Source organism: Bos indicus, chromosome X, assembly GCF_029378745.1.
Source record: "Bos indicus isolate NIAB-ARS_2022 breed Sahiwal x Tharparkar chromosome X, NIAB-ARS_B.indTharparkar_mat_pri_1.0, whole genome shotgun sequence".
Classification (NCBI taxonomy): domain Eukaryota; kingdom Metazoa; phylum Chordata; class Mammalia; order Artiodactyla; family Bovidae; genus Bos; species Bos indicus.
Window position 1 is genome coordinate 33168312 of NC_091789.1, and position 19414 is coordinate 33187725.

Consider the following 19414-nt stretch of genomic DNA (forward strand, 5'->3'; position numbering starts at 1 on the left):
TCCAGCCTCCCTGCAGGCGAGCCTTCATGCTATTCAGTGCACTCACTAAACTCTGTCCTGCCACAAGCCCTTTGCATTTACTGTTCTCTTTTCCTGGAATGTTCTTCCACCTCTCAGCTCTCAATTCAGTTTTCTAAAGATAAGCTCCTTCTTATTCTTCAGGAGTTTAAATGACATCTCCTGGGACTTCCCTGGTAGTCTAGTGGTTCAGACTCAGCATTTTTACTGCTGAAGGCATGGTAAATGTGTGCTGGTCAGGGAACTAAGATTATACATGCCAAAAAGGTGGTGCAGCCAAAAATTAAAAATGATACCTCCTCAGGAAAGCCTGCCTGAACCACTCCATCTCTAGCTATTGTGCCCCCACTGTTCACTATCTCGGCTTGTTTTTGTTTCCTTCACAGATGTGTCTGTTTGTGATTTATTTGACATAAAGTAGGCTTTTTGGTTTGTCTCCTGTCCTAGAATGTAAATTCCACAGGACTCAGACTCCCTCTGGCTTCTTGTTGATATTCAGGTGCAGAAGAGTATCTGGCTCAGGCAAGGTGCGCAGTTCTATGCCTCCTTCTCTGGACACTCAGCTCTATGGCTCCTCCTCTGGACACTATGCCCAGTTCTGGTCCGATTTCTGAAGGAATTTAGGAAGTTTAGAGGAGCAGAGTAGAAAAAGCTAGAGTCCTGTCTATTTCATGCACGAGGAAAAGCTCATCACTGCTAGTCTCCATGGCCAACCACTCTTTGAGAATCCCTTGGATAGCAGGGGATAAACCAGTAAATCCTAAAGGAAGTCATCCCTGAATATTCATTGGATGGACTGATGCTGAAGCTGAAGCTTCAAATCTTTGGCCACCTGATGGGAAGCCCCAGCATACTAAAAAAGACCTTGATGCTGGGAAAGATTGAGGGCAGAATGAGAAGGGGACGAGAGAGGATGAGATGGTTAGATGGCATCACCAATTCAATGGGTATGAGTTTTAGCAAACTCTAGAAGATGGTGAAGGCAGGGAAGCCTGGCGTGCTGTAGTCCATGGGGTCACAAACAGTTTGACACAACTTAGCAGCTGAACAACAACTGCTTAGAATCTCAGCACCGGCTCCATCAGGGAGGGAGGCTGATGCTCTGTGTTACGAGCATCCAGTTAGGAATGGAGAACGTGTGACTGTGAGGAGCCAGGCAGGTGAGCTTCACATGAAACAGACACTAGAAAAGCCATAAGGGGCTGAGAATTCACTTTCCAGTCAATTTTTATTGAGTACCTATTATGTGCCAAAAGCTCAGGCCTAGGTCATGAGAATCCCAAACAACCAAGACCAATGAGTTCTGTTCTGGAGGAACTTACAGCTAGTGATGACATCAGGTTTTACTAAAACTTCCTTCCCGGCAATGTGGAACAACATGCCCTCGCAACTTCACCTGGTGGGTCACTTTCCACCCTGCTCTCCAGCACAGTTACTTACTTTTCTTTTTTCAGTCCAGTCATGTTTTGCCACAAGCCTGGGGAGTCTTCAAATTGCTATGTGTATATAAAGATGAGCACCAGCATCATGTAGATAACCACTGACATCCAGAAGTACTTCAGGATCTGCCTCCACCACTCATAGTGCACCTATGAGTCAGATGGTGAACAACAAATGAGGAAAAAGCATGTTAGTGGAAAACTCACAAAAATACCTGCTCCATTCAACGAAGACAGGTGATTCCATTCACAGATGTCTGAAAGCAAAGTCAAGTTCATTTTTAGTTTTTGAGGCTATGTTGCTCGTAGAGTTGGGATGATGTAGATTGGAATCTGAGGGCTTCCCTTGTGGCTCAGATGGTAAAAACCCGTCTGCCAATGCAGGAGATGTGGGTTTGATTCCTGGATCAGGAAGATACCCTGGAGAAGGAAATGGCAACCCATTCCAGTATTCTTGCCTGGAGAATTCCATGGAAAGAGGAGCATGGTGGGCTACAGTCATTAGGGTCACAGTCAGACACAACCAAAGCAACTTGGCATGCACGCACGCTGTGTTAGTTTCAGGTGTATAGCAAAGTGATTACACACACACTTTTCTTTTATAGGTTATTACAAAATCTGGGTATAGTTCCCTATGTTATTCTGTAGGTCTCTGTTTATCTCTTTTATAGGTAGTAGTGTGTATATGTTTAGAGAAGGCAATGGCACTCCACTCCAGTACTCTTGCCTGTAAAATCCCATGGATGGAGGAGCCTGGTAGGCTACAGTCCATGGGGTCGTGAAGAGTCGGACACGACTGGGCGACTTCACTTTCACTTTTCACTTTCCTCCACTGGAGAAGGAAATGGCAACCCACTCCACTGTTCTTGCCTGGAGAATCCCAGGGACGGGGGAGCCTGGTGGGCTGCCGGCTATGGGGTTGCACAGAGTCGGACACGACTGAAGCGACTTAGCAGCAGCAGGAGTAGCAGCAGTGTATATGTTAATCTCAAGTTCCAATTTTATCCCTAGTCTCACCTTCCTTTTAGGTTAATGATAAGTCTGTTCTCTATGTCTGTAGGTCTGTTTCTGTTTTGGAAATAAGTTCATTTGTGCTGTATTTTAGATTCCCCATGTTAAGTGACAGCCTATGGTATTTGTCTTTCTCTGTCTGATTTACTTAGTATGAAAATCTCTAGGTCCATCCATGTTGCTGCAAATGGCACTATTTCATTCTTTTTAAGGTTGAGTAATATTATATTGTATAAATATGCCACATCTTTTTACCAGTAATCTGTCAATGGACATTTCTAAGGTCAAGAACAAGACAAGGATGCCACCGTAACCAATTTTCTGACTTTTTAAGAACATAATATTTCAAATTAGTGAACAGGTGGAAGGGGCTAATTCCTCATTTTATGATTCCTAGCCTGTATTGTTTGAATCTCATCAACCGCTTTACACGATGTATTCATGAGGTCACAGTAACACAGTGCCTGGCCAAAGGGAGCTCAGGCATACCCCTGGACAGATGTGAGGATGGTAAATGGTGGACACAAGCACCCACCTGATATAGGGCCACATAGAAGATGAAGAGCACCATGTAGATGATCTTGTACATCACGATTTTACCCTTGAAGCTGATGAAGAAGAACATCCTGCTGCAGATGTAGATCCAGTACTTGATGAACAGGGCCATCAGCAGGTTCCTCAGCACCTTCATCACATCCTGTTCATCTACTTCTTCCTCTTCCTCTCTCTGCTCCTGCTGCTCCTCCTTCAGCACCTCTTCTTCTTCCTTCTCCTGAGCCTTGCTGTCCACCTGTACATCCTGTTCATCATTTTCAAGACAGAAGACCCTGCTATTACAAGGAGCCAGTCCATGGATCAGAATCACACACTCTGACCCGTGATATATGGGTGCCACACAATTTAGGCATTACCATAAGGCAATGGTACCCCACTCCAGTACTATTGCCTGGAAAATCCCATGGACAGAGGAGCCTGGTGGGCTGCAGTACATGGGGCTGCGAAGAGTCAGGCACAACTGAGTGACTTCACTTTCACTTTTCACTTTCCTGCACTGGAGAAGGAAATGGCAACCCACTCCACTGTTCTTGCCTGGAGAATCCCAGGGACGGGGGAGCCTGGTGGGCTGCCATCTATGGGGTCGCACAGAGTTGGACACGACTGAAGTGACTTAGCAGCAGCAGCAGCATACAATTTAAATACTTTTAGACAGTTCTAATAAACAAGGCAGAATTTATAGAACTAATCATAGTCCACTTTCCTAATCATCCTGAAACATAAAAGAAACACATTTTGTAATACTTTTATACAAGCTTTTCATAACACCTATTTCACTTGCAATGTCCAATAGCTATACTTACTGCAGGATAGAGAGAAATAAACAGATAACAATAACACAAACTGAAACGAACTATCACAATTTCAGATTCTGACTACAACGTGCCTCTCAGTTCAGTTCAGTTCAGTCACTCAGTCATGTCTGACTCTTCATGACCCCATGGACTACAGCACGCCAGGCCTTGCTGTCCATCACCAACTCCCAGAGTTTACTCAAACTCATGTCCATTGAGTTGGTGATATGATCCAACCATCTTATCCTCTGTCGTCCCTTTCTCCTCCTGCTTTCAATCTTTGCCAGCATCAGGGTCTTTCCAAATGAGTCAGCTCTTCCCATCACGTGGCCAAAGTATTGGAGTTTCAGCTTCAACATCAGTCCTTCCATGAACACCCAGGACTGACCTCCTTTAGAATGGACTGGTTGGATTTCCTTGCAGTCCAAGGGACTCTCAAGAGTCTTCTCCAACACCACAGTTCAAAAGGATCAATTCTTCTGTGCTTAGCTTTCGTTATAGTCTAACTCTCCCATCCATACATGACTACTGGAAAAACCATAGCTTTGACTAGACAGACCTTTTTTGGCAAAGTAATGTCTCTGCTTTTTAATATGCTGCCTAGGTTGGTCTGCACAATTGCACTCATCTCACATGCTAGTAAAGCCATGCTTAAAGTTCTCGAAGCCAGGCTTCAGCAATACGTGAACCGTGAACTTCCTGAAGTTCAAGCTGGTTTTAGAAAAGGCAGAGGAACCAGAGATCAAATTGCCAACATCCACTGGATCATAGAAAAAGCAAGAGAGTTCCAGAAAAACATCTATTTCTGCTTTAATGACTATGCCAAAGACTTTGACTGTGTGGATCACAATAACCTGTGGAAAATTCTGAAAGAGATAGGAATACCAGACCACCTGACCTGCCTCTTGAAAAATCTGTATGCAGGTCAGGAAGCAACAGTTAGAACTGGACATGGAACAACACACTGGTTCCAAATAGGAAAAGGAGTATGTCAAGGCTGTATATTGTCACCCTGCTTATTTAACTTCTATGCAGAGTACATAATGAGAAACACTGGACTGGAAGAAACACAAGCTAGAATCAAGATTGCCAGGAGAAATATCAATAACCTCAGATATGCAGATGACACCACCCTTATGGCAGAAAGTGAAGAGGACTAAAAAGCCTCTTGATGAAAGTGAAAGAGGAGAGTGAAAAAGTTGGCTTAAACCTCAACATTCAGAAAACGAAGATCATGGCATCCGGTCCCATCACTTCATGGAAAATAGATGGGGAAACAGTGGAAACAGTGTCAGACTTTATTTTGGGGGGCTCCAAAATCACTGCAGATGGTGACTGCAGCCATGAAATTAAAAGATGCTTACTCCTTGGAAGGAAAGTTATGGCCAACCTAGACAGCATATTCAAAAGCAGAGACATTACTTCGCCAACAAAGGTCTGTCTAGTTAAGGCTATGGTTTTTCCTGTGGTCATGTACGGATGTGAGAGTTGGACTGTGAAGAAGGCTGAGCACCAAATAATTGATGCTTTTTAACCGTGGTGTTGGAGAAGACTCTTGAGAGTCCCTTGGACTGCAAGGAGATCCAACCAGTCCATTCTGAAGGAGATCAGCCCTGGGATTTTTTTGGAAGGAATGATGCTAAAGCTGAAACTCCAGTACTTTGGCCACCTCATGTGAAGAGTTGATTCATTGGAAAAGATTCTGATGCTGGGAGGGATTGGGGGCAAGAGGAGAAGGGGGCGACAGAGGATGAGATGGCTGGAAGGCATCACTGACTTGACGGACATGAGTCTGAGCAAACTCAGGGAGTTGGTGATGGACAGGGAGACCTGGCGTGCTGTGATTCATAGGGTCGCAAAGAGTCAGACACTACTGAGCGACTGAACTGAACTGAACTGAACTGAACTAGGTTGGTCATAACTTTCCTTCCAAGGAGTAAGCGTCTTTTAATTTCATGGCTGCAGTCATCATCTGTAGTGATTTTGGAGCCTCCCAAAATACAGTCAGCCATTGTTTCCACTGTTTCCCCATCTATTTCCCATGAAGTGATGGGACTGGATGCTATGATCATTGTTTTCTGAATGTTGAGCTTTAAGCCAACTTTTTCACTCTCCTCTTTCACTTTCATCAAGAGGCTATTTAGTTCTTCTTCACTTTCTGCCATAAGGGTTGTGTCATCTGCATATCTGAGGTTATTGATATTTCTCCCGGCGATCTTGATTCCAGCTTGTGCTTCTTCCAGCCCAGTGTTTCTCATGATATACTCTGCATATAAGTTAACTAAGCAGGGTGACAATATACAGCCTTGACGTACTCCTTTTCATATTTGGAACCAGTGTGTTGTTCCATGTCCAGTTCTAACTGTTGCTTCCTGACCTGCATACATGTTTCTCAAGAGGCAAGCTAGTGGTCTGGTATTCCAATCTCTTTCAGAATTTTCCACAGTTTATACTCATCCACATAGTCAAAGGGTTTGGCATAGTCATTAAAGCAGAAATACATGTTTTTCTGGAAGTCTCTTGCTTTTTCCATGATCCAGCGGATGTTGGCAATTTGACCTCTGGTTCCTCTCCCTTTTCTAAAACCACCTTGAACATCTGGAAATTCATGGTTTACATGTTGCTAAAGCCTGGCTTGGAGAATTTTGAGCATTACTTTATTAGCGTGTGAAATGAATGCAATTGTGTGGTAGTTTGAGCATTCTTTGGCATTGCCTTTCTTTGGGATTGGAATGAAAACTGACCTTTTCCAGTCCTGTGGCCAGTGCTGAGTTTTCCAAATGTGCTGGCATATTGAGTACAGCACTTTCTCAGCATCATCTTTCAGGATTTGGAATAGCTCAACTGGAATTCCATCACCACTACTATCTTTGTTCGTAGTGATGATTTCTAAGGCCCACTTGACTTCATATTCCAGGATGTCTGGCTCTAGGTGAGTGATCACACCATCATGATTATCTGGGTCATGAAGCTCTTTTTGTACAGTTCTTCTGTGTATTCTTGCCACCTCTTCTTAATATCTTCTGCTTCTCTTAGGTCCAAACCATTTCTCTCCTTTATCGAGCCCATCTTTGCATGAAATGTTCCTTTGGTATCTCTAATTTTCTTGAAGAGATCCCTAGTCTTTCCCATTCTGTTGTTTTCCTCTATTTCTTTGCATTGATTGCTGAGGAAGCCTTTCTTATCTCTCCTTGCTCTTCTTTGGAACTCTGCATTCAGATGCTTATATCTTTCCTTTTCTCCTTTGCTTTTCACTTCTCTCCTTTTCACAGCTATTTGTAAGGTCTCCTCAGACAGCCATTTTGCTTTTTTACATTTCTTTTTCTTGGGGATGGTCTTAATTCCTGTCTCCTATACAGTGTCACAAACTTCCATCCATAGTTCATCAGGCACTCTGTCTATCAGATCTAGTCCCTTAAATCTATTTCTCACTTCCACTATATCGTCATAAGGAATTTGATTTAGGTCATACCTGAATGGTCTAGTGGTTTCCCCCACATTCTTCAATTTAAGTCTGAATTTGGCAATAAGGAGTTCATGATCTGAGCCACAGTCAGCTCCCGGTCTTGTTTTTTCTGACAGTATACAGCTTCTCCATCTTTGGCTGCAAAGAATATAATCAATCTGATTTTGGTATTGACTATCTGGTGATGTCCATGTGTAGAGTCTTCTCTTGTGTTGTTGGAAGAGGATGTTTGCTATGACCAGTGCGTTCTTTTGGCAAAACTCTATTAGCCTTCGCCCTGCTTTATGCCATACTCCAAGGCCAAATTTGCCTGTTACTCCAGGTGTTTCTTGACTTCCTACTTTTGCATTCCAGTCCCCTATAATGAAAAGGACATCTTTTTTGGGTGTTAGTTCTAAAAGGTCTTGTCGGTCTTCATAGAACCGTTCACCTTCAGCTTCTTCAGCATTACTGGTTGGAACATAGGCTTGGATTACCGTGATATGGTTTGTCTTGGAAACAAACAGAGATCATTCTGTCGTTTTTGAGATTGCATCCAAGTATTGCATTTTGAACACTTTTGTTGACTATGATGGCTACTCCATTTCTTCTAAGGAATTCCTGCCCACAGTAGTAGATATAATGGTCATGTGAATTAAATTCACCCAATGTTCATCGCAGCACTGTTTATAATAGCCAGGACATGGAAGCAACCTAGATGTCCATCAGCAGATGAATGGATAAGAAAGCTGTGGTACATATACACAACGGAGTATTACTCAGCCATTAAAAAGAATACATTTGAATCAGTTCTAATGAGGTGGATGAAACTGGAGCCTATTATACAGAGTGAAGTAAGCCAGAAGGAAAAACATAAATACAGTATACTAACGCATATATATGGAATTTAGAAAGATGGTAACAATAACCCTGTATATGAGACAGCAAAAGAGACACTGATGTATAGAACAGTCTTATGGACTCTGTGGGAGAGGGAGAGGGTGGGAAGATTTGGGAGAGTGACATTGAAACATGTAGAATATCATGTAAGAAACGAGTTGACAGTCCAGGTTCGATGCGCGATACTGGATGCTTGGGGATGGTGCACTGGGACGACCCAGAGGGATGGTGTGGGGAGGCAGGAGGGAGGAGGGTTCAGGATGGGGAACACATGTATGCCTGTGGCGGATTCATTTTGATATTTGGCAAAACTAATACAATTATGTAAAGTTTAAAAATAAAATAAAATTAAAAAAAAATAAATTCACCCATTTTAGTCCATTTCAGTTCGCTGATTCCTAGAGTCAACATTCATTCTTACCATCTCCCATTTGACCACTTCCTATTTGCCATGATTCATGGACCTAACATTCCAGGTTCCTGACAGAATGTGGTCCACTGGAGAAGGGAATGGCAAACCACTCCAGTATTCTTGCCTTGAGAACCCCATGAACAGTATGAAAAGGCAAAATGATAGGATACTGAAAGAGAAACTCCCCAGGTCAGTAGGTGCCCAATATGCTACTGGAGATCAGTGGAGAAATAACTCCAGAAAGAATGAAGGGATGGAGCCAAAGCAAAAAGAATACCCAGTTGTGGATGTGACTGGTGATAGAAGCAAGGTCCCATGCTGTAAAGAGCAATATTGCATAGGAACCTGGAATGTCAGGTCCATGAATCAAGGCAAATTGGAAGTGGTCAAACAAGAGATGGCAAGAATGAATGTAGACATTCTAGGAATCAGCGAACTGAAATGGACTGAAATGGGTGAATTTAACTCAGATGATCATTATATCTACTACTGAGGGCAGGAATCCCTCAGAAGAAATGGAGTGGCCATCATGGTCAACAAAAGAGTCCAAAATGCAGTACTTGGATGCAATCTCAAGAAAGACAGAATGATCTCTTTTTGTTTCCAAGGCAAACCACTCAATATCACAGTAATCCAAGTCTATGCCCCAACCAGTAACGCTGAAGAAGCTGAAGTTGAATGGTTCTATGAAGACCTACAAGACCTTTTAGGGCTAACACCCAAAAAAGATGTCCTTTTCATTATAGGGGACTGGAATGCAAAAGTAGGAAGTCAAGAAACACCTGGAGTAACAGGCAAATTTGGCCTTGGAATATGGAATGAACCAGGGCAAAGACTAATAGTTTTCCCAAGAAAATGCACTGGTCATAACAAACACCCTCTTCCAACAACACAAGAGGAGACTCTGCACATGGACATCACCAGATGGTCAACACTGAAATCAGATTGATTATATTCTTTGCAGCCTAAGATGGAGAAGCTCTATACAGTCAGCAAAAACAAGACCAGGAGCTGACTGTGGCACAGACCATGAACTCCTTATTGCCAAATTCAGGCTTAAATTGAAGAAAGTAAGGAAAACCACTAGACCATTCAGGTATGATCTAAATCAAATTCCTTATGATTATACAGTGGAAGTGAGAAATAGATTCAAGGGCCTAGATCTGATAGATAAGAGTGCCTGATGAACTATGGAATGAGGTTCTTGACACTGTACAGGAGACAGGGATCAAGACCGTCCCCATGGAAAAGAAATGCAAAAAAGCAAAATGGCTGTCTGAGGAGGCCTTACAAATAGCTGTGAAAAGAAGAGAAGTGAAAAGCAAAGGAGAAAAGGAAAGATATAAGCATCTGAATGCAGAGTTCCAAAGAATAGCAAGGAGAGATAAGAAAGGCTTCCTCAGCAATCAATGCAAAGAAATAGAGGAAAACAACAGAATGGGAAAGACTAGGGATCTCTTCAAGAAAATCAGAGATACCAAAGGAACATTTCTTGAAAAGATGGGCTCGATAAAGGACAGAAATGGTATGGACCTAACAGAAGCAGAAGATATTAAGAAGAGATAGCAAGAATACACAGAAGAACTGTACAAAAAAGATCTTCATGACCCAGATAATCACGATGGTGTGATCACTCACCTAGAGCCAGACATCCTGGAATGTGAAGTCAAGTGGGCCTTAGAAAGCATCACTATGAACAAAGCTAGTGGAGGTGATGGAATTCCAGTCGAACTATTCCAAATCCTGAAAGATGATGTGTGAAAGTGCTGCACTCAATATGCCAGCAAATTTGAAAAACTCAGCACTGGCCACAGGAATGGAAAAGGTCAGTTTTCATTCCAATCCCAAAGAAAGGCAATGCCAAAGAATGCTCAAACTACTGCACAATTGCACTCATCCCACATGCTGGTAAAGTAAGGCTCAAAATTCTCCAAACCAGGCTTCAGCAACATGTGAACCACGAACTTCCTGATGTTCAAGCTGGTTTTAGAAATGGCAGAGGAACCAGAGATCAAATTGCCAACATCCGCTGGGTCATGGAAAAAGCAAGAGAGTTCCAGAAAAACATCTATTTCTGCTTTATTGACTATGCCAAAGCCTTTGACTGTGTGGATCAAATTAACTGTGGAAAATTCTGAAAGAGATGGGAATACCAGACCACCTGATCTGCCTCTTGAGAAGTTTGTATGCAGGTCAGGAAGCAACAGTTAGAACTGGACATGGAACAACAGACTGGTTCCAAATAGGAAAAGGAATTTGTCAAGGCTGTATATTGTCACCATGCTTATTTAACTTATATGCAGAGTACATCATGAGAAATGCTGGACTGGAAGAAACACAAGCTGGAATCAAGATCGCCAGGAGAAATATCAATAACTTCAGATATGCAGATGACACTACCCTTATGGCAGAAAGTGAAGAGGAACTCAAAAGCCTTTTGATGAAAGTGAAAGTGGAGAGTGAAAAAGTTGGCTTAAAGCTCAACATTCAGAAAATGAAGATCATGGCATCCGGTCCCATCACTTCATGGGAAATAGATGGGGAAATAGTGGAAACAGTGTCAGACTTTATTTTTCTGGGCTCCAAAATCACTGCAGATGGTGACTGCAGCCATGAAATTAAGATGCTTACTCCTTGGAAGGAAAGTTATGACCAACCTAGATAGCATATTCAGAAGCAGAGACATTACTTTGCCAACAAAGTTTCGTCTTGTCAAGGCTATGGTTTTTCCTGTGGTCATGTATGGATGTGAGAGTTGGACTGTGAAGAAGGCTGAGCACCAAATAATTGATGCTTTTGAACTGTGGTGTTGGAGAAGACTCTTGAGAGTCCCTTGGACTGCAAGGAGATCCAACCAGTCCATTCTGAAGGAGATCAGCCCTGGGATTTCTTTGGAAGGACTGATGCTAAAGCTGAAATTCCAGTACTTTGGCCACCTCATGCGAAGAGTTGACTCATTGGAAGACTCTGATGCTGGGAGGGATTGGGGGCAAGAGGAGAAGGGGAATACAGAGGTTGAGATGGCTGGATGGCATCACTGACTCGATGGATGTGAGTCTCAGTGATCTCTGGGAGTTGGTGATGGACAGGGAGGCCTGGCGTGCTGCAATTCATGGGGTCGCAAAGAGTCAGACACGACTGAGCGACTGATGTGATCTGATCTGATCTGATGCAGTATTGCTCTTTACAGCATCAGACCTTGCTTCTATCACCAGTCACATCCACAACTGGGTATTGTTTTTGCTTTGGCTCCATCCCTTCATTCTTTCTGGAGTTATTTCTCCACTGATCTTCAGTAGCATATTGTGCACCTGCTGACGCGGGGAGTTCCTCTTTCAGTATCCTATCATTTTGCCTTTTTATACTGTTCATGGTGTTCTCAAGGCAAGAATACTGAAGTAGTTTGCCATTCCCTTTTCCAGTGCACCACATTCTGTCCGACCTCTCCACCATGACCCATCCATCTTGGGTGGCCCCACACGGTATGGCTTAATTTCATTGACTTAGACAGGCTGTGGTCCATGTGATCAGATTGGCTAGTTTTATGTGATTATGGTTTCATTGTGTCTGCCCTCTGATGCCCTCTCTCAGTGCCTACTGTCTTACTTAGGTTTCTCCCCATGTCCAAGGAGTGGCGGCTGTGTGGGCGCAGGAGGGCTAAGAGGAGGTACTCCACATTCAAGGTCAGGAGGGGCGGCTGTGAGGAGATACCCCTCATCCAAGGTAAGGAATGGATGTTAGAGCTGGGTTTTTTTGTTTCTTTCTTTCTCTTTTTTTAAATTCAGGTAAGCAGTTATTAGGAAGGTGAGTACAATTTCCCATCAATATTAATATATAAAGTAACAATAATAGGAACTTCAGGTTTATTGTCAGACACAATGCAAGTGAGAAGACAATGAAGGAACATCTTTAAAGTAGCGAAATAAAAGCTGTTACCCTAGAATTCTACACCCAGCAAAACTATCTATCACTAGAAGGTTTGCACTACAAAAAATGTGAAAAATTATTTTATGCAGAAGAAAAACAATAATAAATGGAAATGTGGACATATGGACTGAATAGGAAAAAAGATGGTACAAATTCTCTGAATAAATTAAATAGTTATTCTCTGCAATAAATTTAATAACATCATTACTGATTGTACAAATATTCAGGATGGGGAACACGTGTATACCCGTGGCGGATGCATGTTGATGTATGGCAAAACTGAAACAATACTGTAAAGTAAAAAAAAATAATAATAAATAAATAAATAAATAAATTTATTAACCAAAAAAAACTAGAAAATAAACTAAACATTATTAGCAACTTTATGCTAATAAATTTGACATCTTACATGCAAAGGCAAATTCCTTGAAAGACACAAATTACTAAAATTCATTCAAGAACAAATAATCTGAGAATCTTATAATTATTAGAGAAATTTAATCTGTGCTTAAATACCTTCCCATAAAGAAAATTTAAGACTCACATAATTTTATGAGTGAGTTCTTCTTAAGGAAAAATTAAAAAAAAAAATTCGACACCAACTCTTCTGTCATACAAATTCAATCCCAGCAGGCTTTGCTATAGACATCACAGACTGATTTAAAATTCATAGGGAAACATAAAGGGCTTAGAATAGCTTAAACAACTTCAAATTAAAATTTAAAAAAAAATAAAAGAAAGTCTGACACTGCTTAAATTCAAGACATTATCAAGCTACAAGTAATTAAGACAGTCACATAAAGATGAGGAGAAGGCAATGGCAACCCACTCCAGTACCCTTGCCTGGAAAATCCCATGGATGGAGGAGCCTGGTAGGCTGCAGTCCATGAGATCACTAAGAGTCGGACATGACTGAGCAACTTCACTTTCACTTTTCCCTTTTATGCATTGGAGAAGGAAATAGTGACCCATTCCAGTGTTCTTGCCTGGAGAATCCCAGGGATTGGGGAGCCTGGTGGGCTGCCATCTATGGGGATGCATAGAGTCAGACATGACTGAAGCGACTTAGCAGCAGCAGCAGCACATAAAGATGAAGAGATAAACTGTACAGAATAGTCACATAATCATGGTCATGAGTTTCAACAAATGCAAAACAAAACACAGTCATTTCAATAAATGATTCTGTACTATTTAACATCAAAGGCAAAACAAAATCTGAGAAGAAGATATAGAGGAAACGTTTGTGAATTTGGGCTTGGCAAATATTTCTTAGCTACCACACCAAAAGCATGATTCACAGAAGAATAGCTGTGAAGTATATTTCATCAAAACTAAAAACTCTGCTCTTGCAAAAATACTAGTAAAAGGATGAGAACCCAGAGACTGGAGAAATATTTGCAGAAACAAATACCTGATAAATGATTTGTGTCCTGGTTTTCTAAACAAATGTCAGAACTCAACTGTAAGAAAACAAAATTAACATGATTTCTAAAAATGAGTAAAAGGTGAAAAATTTATACAATCTGAAGAGAGTGTGATGAAGAGAAAGTAGCATTGACATACAGTTCACAAGGTTGCAAAGAGTTGGACACGACTGAAGCGACTTAGCATGCATGTATGTGTAAAATAGATAGCTGGTGAGAATTCCTATAAAACACAAGGAGCCCAGCCTGGCACTCTGTGATGATCTAGAGGGATGGAATGGGGGTAGGGGAGGGAGGTTCAAGAGGGAGGTGATATATGTATAATTGTGGCTGATTCTGACTGTCATACAGCAGAAGTCAACACAACATTGTAAAGAAATTTCCCCTGAATTAAAAATAAATTAAAAAAAAAAAAACAAATAAAAGTGGGTAAAATATTTTAACAGATACTTCATCAGAAAGATATATGAATGTAAAATCAGCTCATGAAAAAGATCCTCAGCCTCATTAGACATTAGGGAAATGAATTAATTTAAAACCACAATGAATTGCCTCTACACAACAATGAGAATGCCCAAATTTAAAAAGATTGACTATACTAAGAAAGGATGAAGAAGAAATGAACTCTCACAGTGCAAAATGAGACCTGACTCCTGCCCCCTGCAGGATAATAATATTAACAACAATAATAGCAACAATAACATTAAAAATTACATACTACATGATTTCATTTATAGAAAGTCCTAGAAAATGTATTCTAATCAAGTTAGGGAGAGCCATCAGAGGTTACCTGGGGATGGGATGAAGGAGGATGAAGACAGGAGAGAGATTACAAAAGGGATGGAGCCCTTGGGACAGATGGGTATATTCACTCCCTTAATTATGGTGATGGTTTCATGGGTATGATTATGTCAAAACTGATCAAACTGTAAGCTTTAAATTATGCAGTTTATTTCATATCAATTATAAGTCAAGAAAGCTGTTAAGAAAAACAATTATATTACTTCCACCAAAAATGAATAACTAGCAAGTTTATGAAAACCATTGTTAAGTTTTCTCAGGAAAAATAGATTCTTTAGAGAAACTCTGAAGAGAAAAATCAAAGCCTCTTGGTTCGCATTTCCAGAGCTAATCTCTTACTTCTGGGTCAGTTTGTTTAGAACTAAAATGAACATACTGCTGTATTTAAAATGGATAACTAACAGGGACCTACGGTACAGAACATGAACTCTGCTCAATGTTACATGGCAGTCTGGATGGGGGGGGGGTGGGTAAGAATGGATACATGTATGTGTACAGCTGATTCCCTCAGCTGTTCACCTGAAACTACCACAATATTGTTAATCAGCTATACTCCAATACAAAATAAAAAGTTTAAAGTTTGGAAAAAGAAAAAAGAACAAAATGAAGACAACAACAGCCACAGTTACTGCATAAATAACATTCTGAACTTCAGAATGCCAAGCAGTTATGAGGCAACATCCTTCTGTATATTTATCCTCAAAATACTTTGCAAGTCAGCCAAGTTGGCTTATCTACAGTCTAAAAAATTAATGAGGTGTTCTTGCATTGAATTAAAATCCAGTCCATGAATGAGAATCTTAGCTCTAATAAACAAGATGCTCACACCTTCCAACAAAACGTTTGATAACAAAATAATTGTTTCATTCCAAAATGCCCTTTCTCAAAAGATCACTTTAATTTTTCTTCAGCTGTTATCTTAACTTGAAGGATTAGTCCATCTTCCCACCACGAGAAATTTTACCATCATTAATTTGCTATTAATTTTTACAGTTGAAAGCACTTAAATATACCATCGAGGCATAGTCTGTAATATGTTCATTAATACTAATCATTTGGAGCAAAATGTAGGAAAAAAATAACTGCCAACTCTGCCTAATCTCTATTCCTCTTCATATTTTGAAAGATTAAATGTAAAACGAGTCATCTTTTCATCTGGCAAGGTTCAGTGGACCACACTTTATCTTTGAGAGCAGGGACAGAACTTGGGCAGAAAGGTCCTGACTTGAGGTGACCCATGCAGGTGAGCTGCTCTGTGGAAACGATGGCTCCAGAGCAAGACTGCCCTCCAGGTCAGCTAGGACACCAGATCACAGGGCAGGGTGGGTTTTTCCTGGACACTAGAAGAAGACCCTTCCTGAGAGGCATGCTCAAGAGCAAAGGCAAGACAGAGCTGGTCAAGGCTGCACTTCCAGAAGCCCAGGCTAGGAGGTTTCCAGTTCAGGTTGGACAGATGTCCAGTGCAGAGGCTTGTCTGCCTGGTCAGGGGCAGTGGCTGCTTTATACATGATGCCAGGTGTCATCTGGGTGGCAGGGTGACACCCCACCGAGGGACCCCCTTTCCCAGGGATCTTGAGTCAACACCACACCCACTCACGGCCCCAACTGACCATCAGTTGTGGAGATCCCCTGAATGCACTTGAGGGTCAAGTATTTACATTCTATTGATTTTCCATTTATCTGTGGAAAATCAATTTGTTTCTCTTGGTTCCCAGTTTTTGCCTTTTAGATGAGCACAAATGAAGTGGGTCTGAGATTGGTCACTTAATCCAAAAAGAAACAAGAGTTTGGTTGCTGTTATATCACCTACCTACTGGACAAACTAAACCATCGGCTACCTGGTGGTGACACCCTTAACAAAAAGGGGAAGTGTTAACCACAGGTTCATTTACATTCCTCAGAGTGAAAATGACCTGCTTGACATTAATTTTCCTCACACTGGACTGCTTTCAGATGAAGTTCTCACTGACCTGCCTCCATTAAGAACAATTTCATCTTTCTGTGCTGTTTCTGTGCTAGGTTCAGATGGCTCTGATGAGGGGGAAGCACCATGGCTGTCCCAGGTGAGGCTGCAAAAGCACTAGAACAAACCGCATTAGACAACCGCCTGTAAAGCTAACAGCACCAGACACAACAAAAGAGTGACTGCATTGTGTCCCTTTCTAGGAGCCCACTGGCTTCTCCAAACTAGAAGAAAAAGACAGCATTGGGGCCATTATGACTCTTGACACATTACTGACATTTTAATGACTAGTATAAGAATAGGATAAATATAATAAAGAATATTGTACTTTTCATTTTTTTTTCATTTTTCTCATTTGTTACAGAATGATTAAATATTGCTGAAGTTTGAGGCTTTGGCTCTTCTTTCTTATACCATTTTAACACTGGAATAAACATGCTTTTCCTTCACTAAACAAAATGCATTTTCTTATTGTGATTTGTTGAAACAGGACATGGAAAGGGCGACATGGGACAAGTTGTTGTGTATTTATTTAATAGAGAATGCTGCCTCCACAGGGAATGGTCTGAAAATCTCTCCCATTCCTTGCCATAATTCTTGTTCATTTTCAAATTGCAGGATCTAAGGTGAAAAAAAAAGAAGCAAAACAACAAAATGAATTTGAGCAAAGAAGTCCAACCCCTGCAGTGTAGAAAAAGTGACTGTGACTGTCACAGAGAAAGTTCAGAGGTTGGAATCACAGTTGGTCAGAGATGATGAGACACAACTTTGAGGGCTATTCAGGCACCCCCATATGAGTGTTCACTGTGCACAAATGTTCATAACACACAAAGAATAAAACCTACAGGTTCCATCATTCTCTCTGTCATGATTACGAAAACAGTAGACACTGATTCCCCTTCTAAGCCCTCCACCTGGCCCACGTCAGAATGTTTGCTGGGATTGTCCAGATAATTTTGGTGAGAAAACAAGGACCGCCCCCCTACCTCGCCTTTGTCCAGGACTGTTTTTACATAAGTTCACCTCAGAATTACCTGCATTGTCATCTTTGCAAGGAAACAGTCAACAGTGAGCCGACACTATTAAAATTGGCTTTTTGTAAAGTCACCAGCGAGTAGATGTTTGTTTATAACATTCAACACATTTCAGTTCACGTTCAAGGACACCACAGAGCAAATCAGCTCCACCTACTACGGTCCCATCCTCCAGCCAGTGCACATCCCACACTTTCAGTGCAGAAAACCCACAAACTGGCTGGGACTGGTGGCTTTATCACAGAGAGGAACCCAGGTGAGGACTCTGAACCCTGACCCTTGCCTCCTGGCCTTCAAAGTGTAAGGTGTTTGCTGTCTACAGAATTCCCAAGGAAACACAGAACCTTTGGAAAGTCCCATACTCGGGATTAACTGAGCCAAATTCTGTTTAGTCTGCCATTTTCCTTAGGGAGACCTGCCAGAATATGTTGGAACTGGGCTATATTTCATTAAACAAACTGCTGAGTGGTATGTTATCTGTCTTTCGCAAGTTATGTGAATTAGCTTTAAAGCTTTATTGTGCTGGATCAACTTCACAAGAGGGGGCACTGGATTTTTATGGTTTATAACCATGTGAACCATATACCCCAGTGTCTCATATCTTACTCTCATTCTGCCTTAACCTTTCCATGTGTTACTTGCTCCAATAATGTCCTACTATTTGTGGCCCTATGGACTTAATAGCCCACCAGGCTCCTCTGTCCCTGGGATTCTCCAGGCAAGAATACTGAAGTGGGTAGCCATTTCCTTCTCCAACGGATCTTCCCAACCCAGGGATTGAACCCTGGTCTCCTACAATGCAGGCAGATTCACCATTTGAGCCACCAGGGAAGCCCAACCTTCCCATAGGTAAGCTCATAACTATCAGAAAACAGCCCTGACCTTTGTTTTGGAGAATTTGGACAGTTCTGTGCACAAACAGGTGGGAATCACTAACTTTTCCCTGGGCAACCATCCTCCCTGCCCCTTCTCTATGTCCTCCCAGTCTCCTGTCCGCCTCGTCCACTACTGGTCCCTGCCCACCTGCTCCATGGGCTTCCCTGGCTAGAACCTTTGAGGAACTCCACCCAGTTGTGAGTGGAGTTGGAAGGAATCATATGATCTCTTGGGACCTCTGGGTTGAAAGAAGATGTCATCTTAGAGAAACACGAGCCCACAGAGGTGTGCTCCACACAGGTGCGGGATTTCAGGTCACAACACCTGTGTGCAGACCTGTGGAGTAGGATTGTGTGGTCCCAGGAACAGAGAAACCTCCATGACCTCCTGCAGAACAGAGCACTAGCCAGCCCAGCAGAGGCTCGCACACAGCTGAGGGACCCTGGGGCTGCTTCCACTCATTATGAATTGTTCCTAAGTTCATAAGTAACATGGATGCTCAAGAGAGCAAAAATGAAGAATCTAAATATCCTGGGTCAGAAATCAAGGACTGACTACATTACAACACATCTACACAGTCAAACACAATCAAAAGCTTTGCAGTCCATGAAAATCATACTTTAGAGGAACATTTCATGACATGAAGAGATGCAGAAGTTTCACAGAGCAAATTATAGAACAGCCTGTGCACCATACTGTGCAACAGTAAAGCATCACGATTCAAAATTTGTTTGTAAAAGGCACACTTATGCACAGGAAAAGCACTGGGAGAATACAGACCAAAAATGAACAGTATTTCTGGGAGTTATGATTTT

General features: G+C 41.8%; 1 protein-coding gene across 1 annotated transcript in view; it reads right to left on the minus strand.

Moving 5' to 3' along the window:
- LOC139181701 (piezo-type mechanosensitive ion channel component 2-like) overlaps positions 1-19414 on the minus strand; it is a 164580-nt gene that overhangs the window by 683 nt on the left and 144483 nt on the right. The window contains exons 6-7 of the mRNA XM_070785315.1: positions 3004-3267; positions 1459-1607 (exon numbers count right to left, since the gene is read on the minus strand). Of these exons, the coding sequence (XP_070641416.1) occupies positions 1515-1607; positions 3004-3267 (357 nt within the window). The 3' untranslated portion in view covers positions 1459-1514. The remainder of the gene's footprint in view (positions 1-1458; positions 1608-3003; positions 3268-19414) is intronic.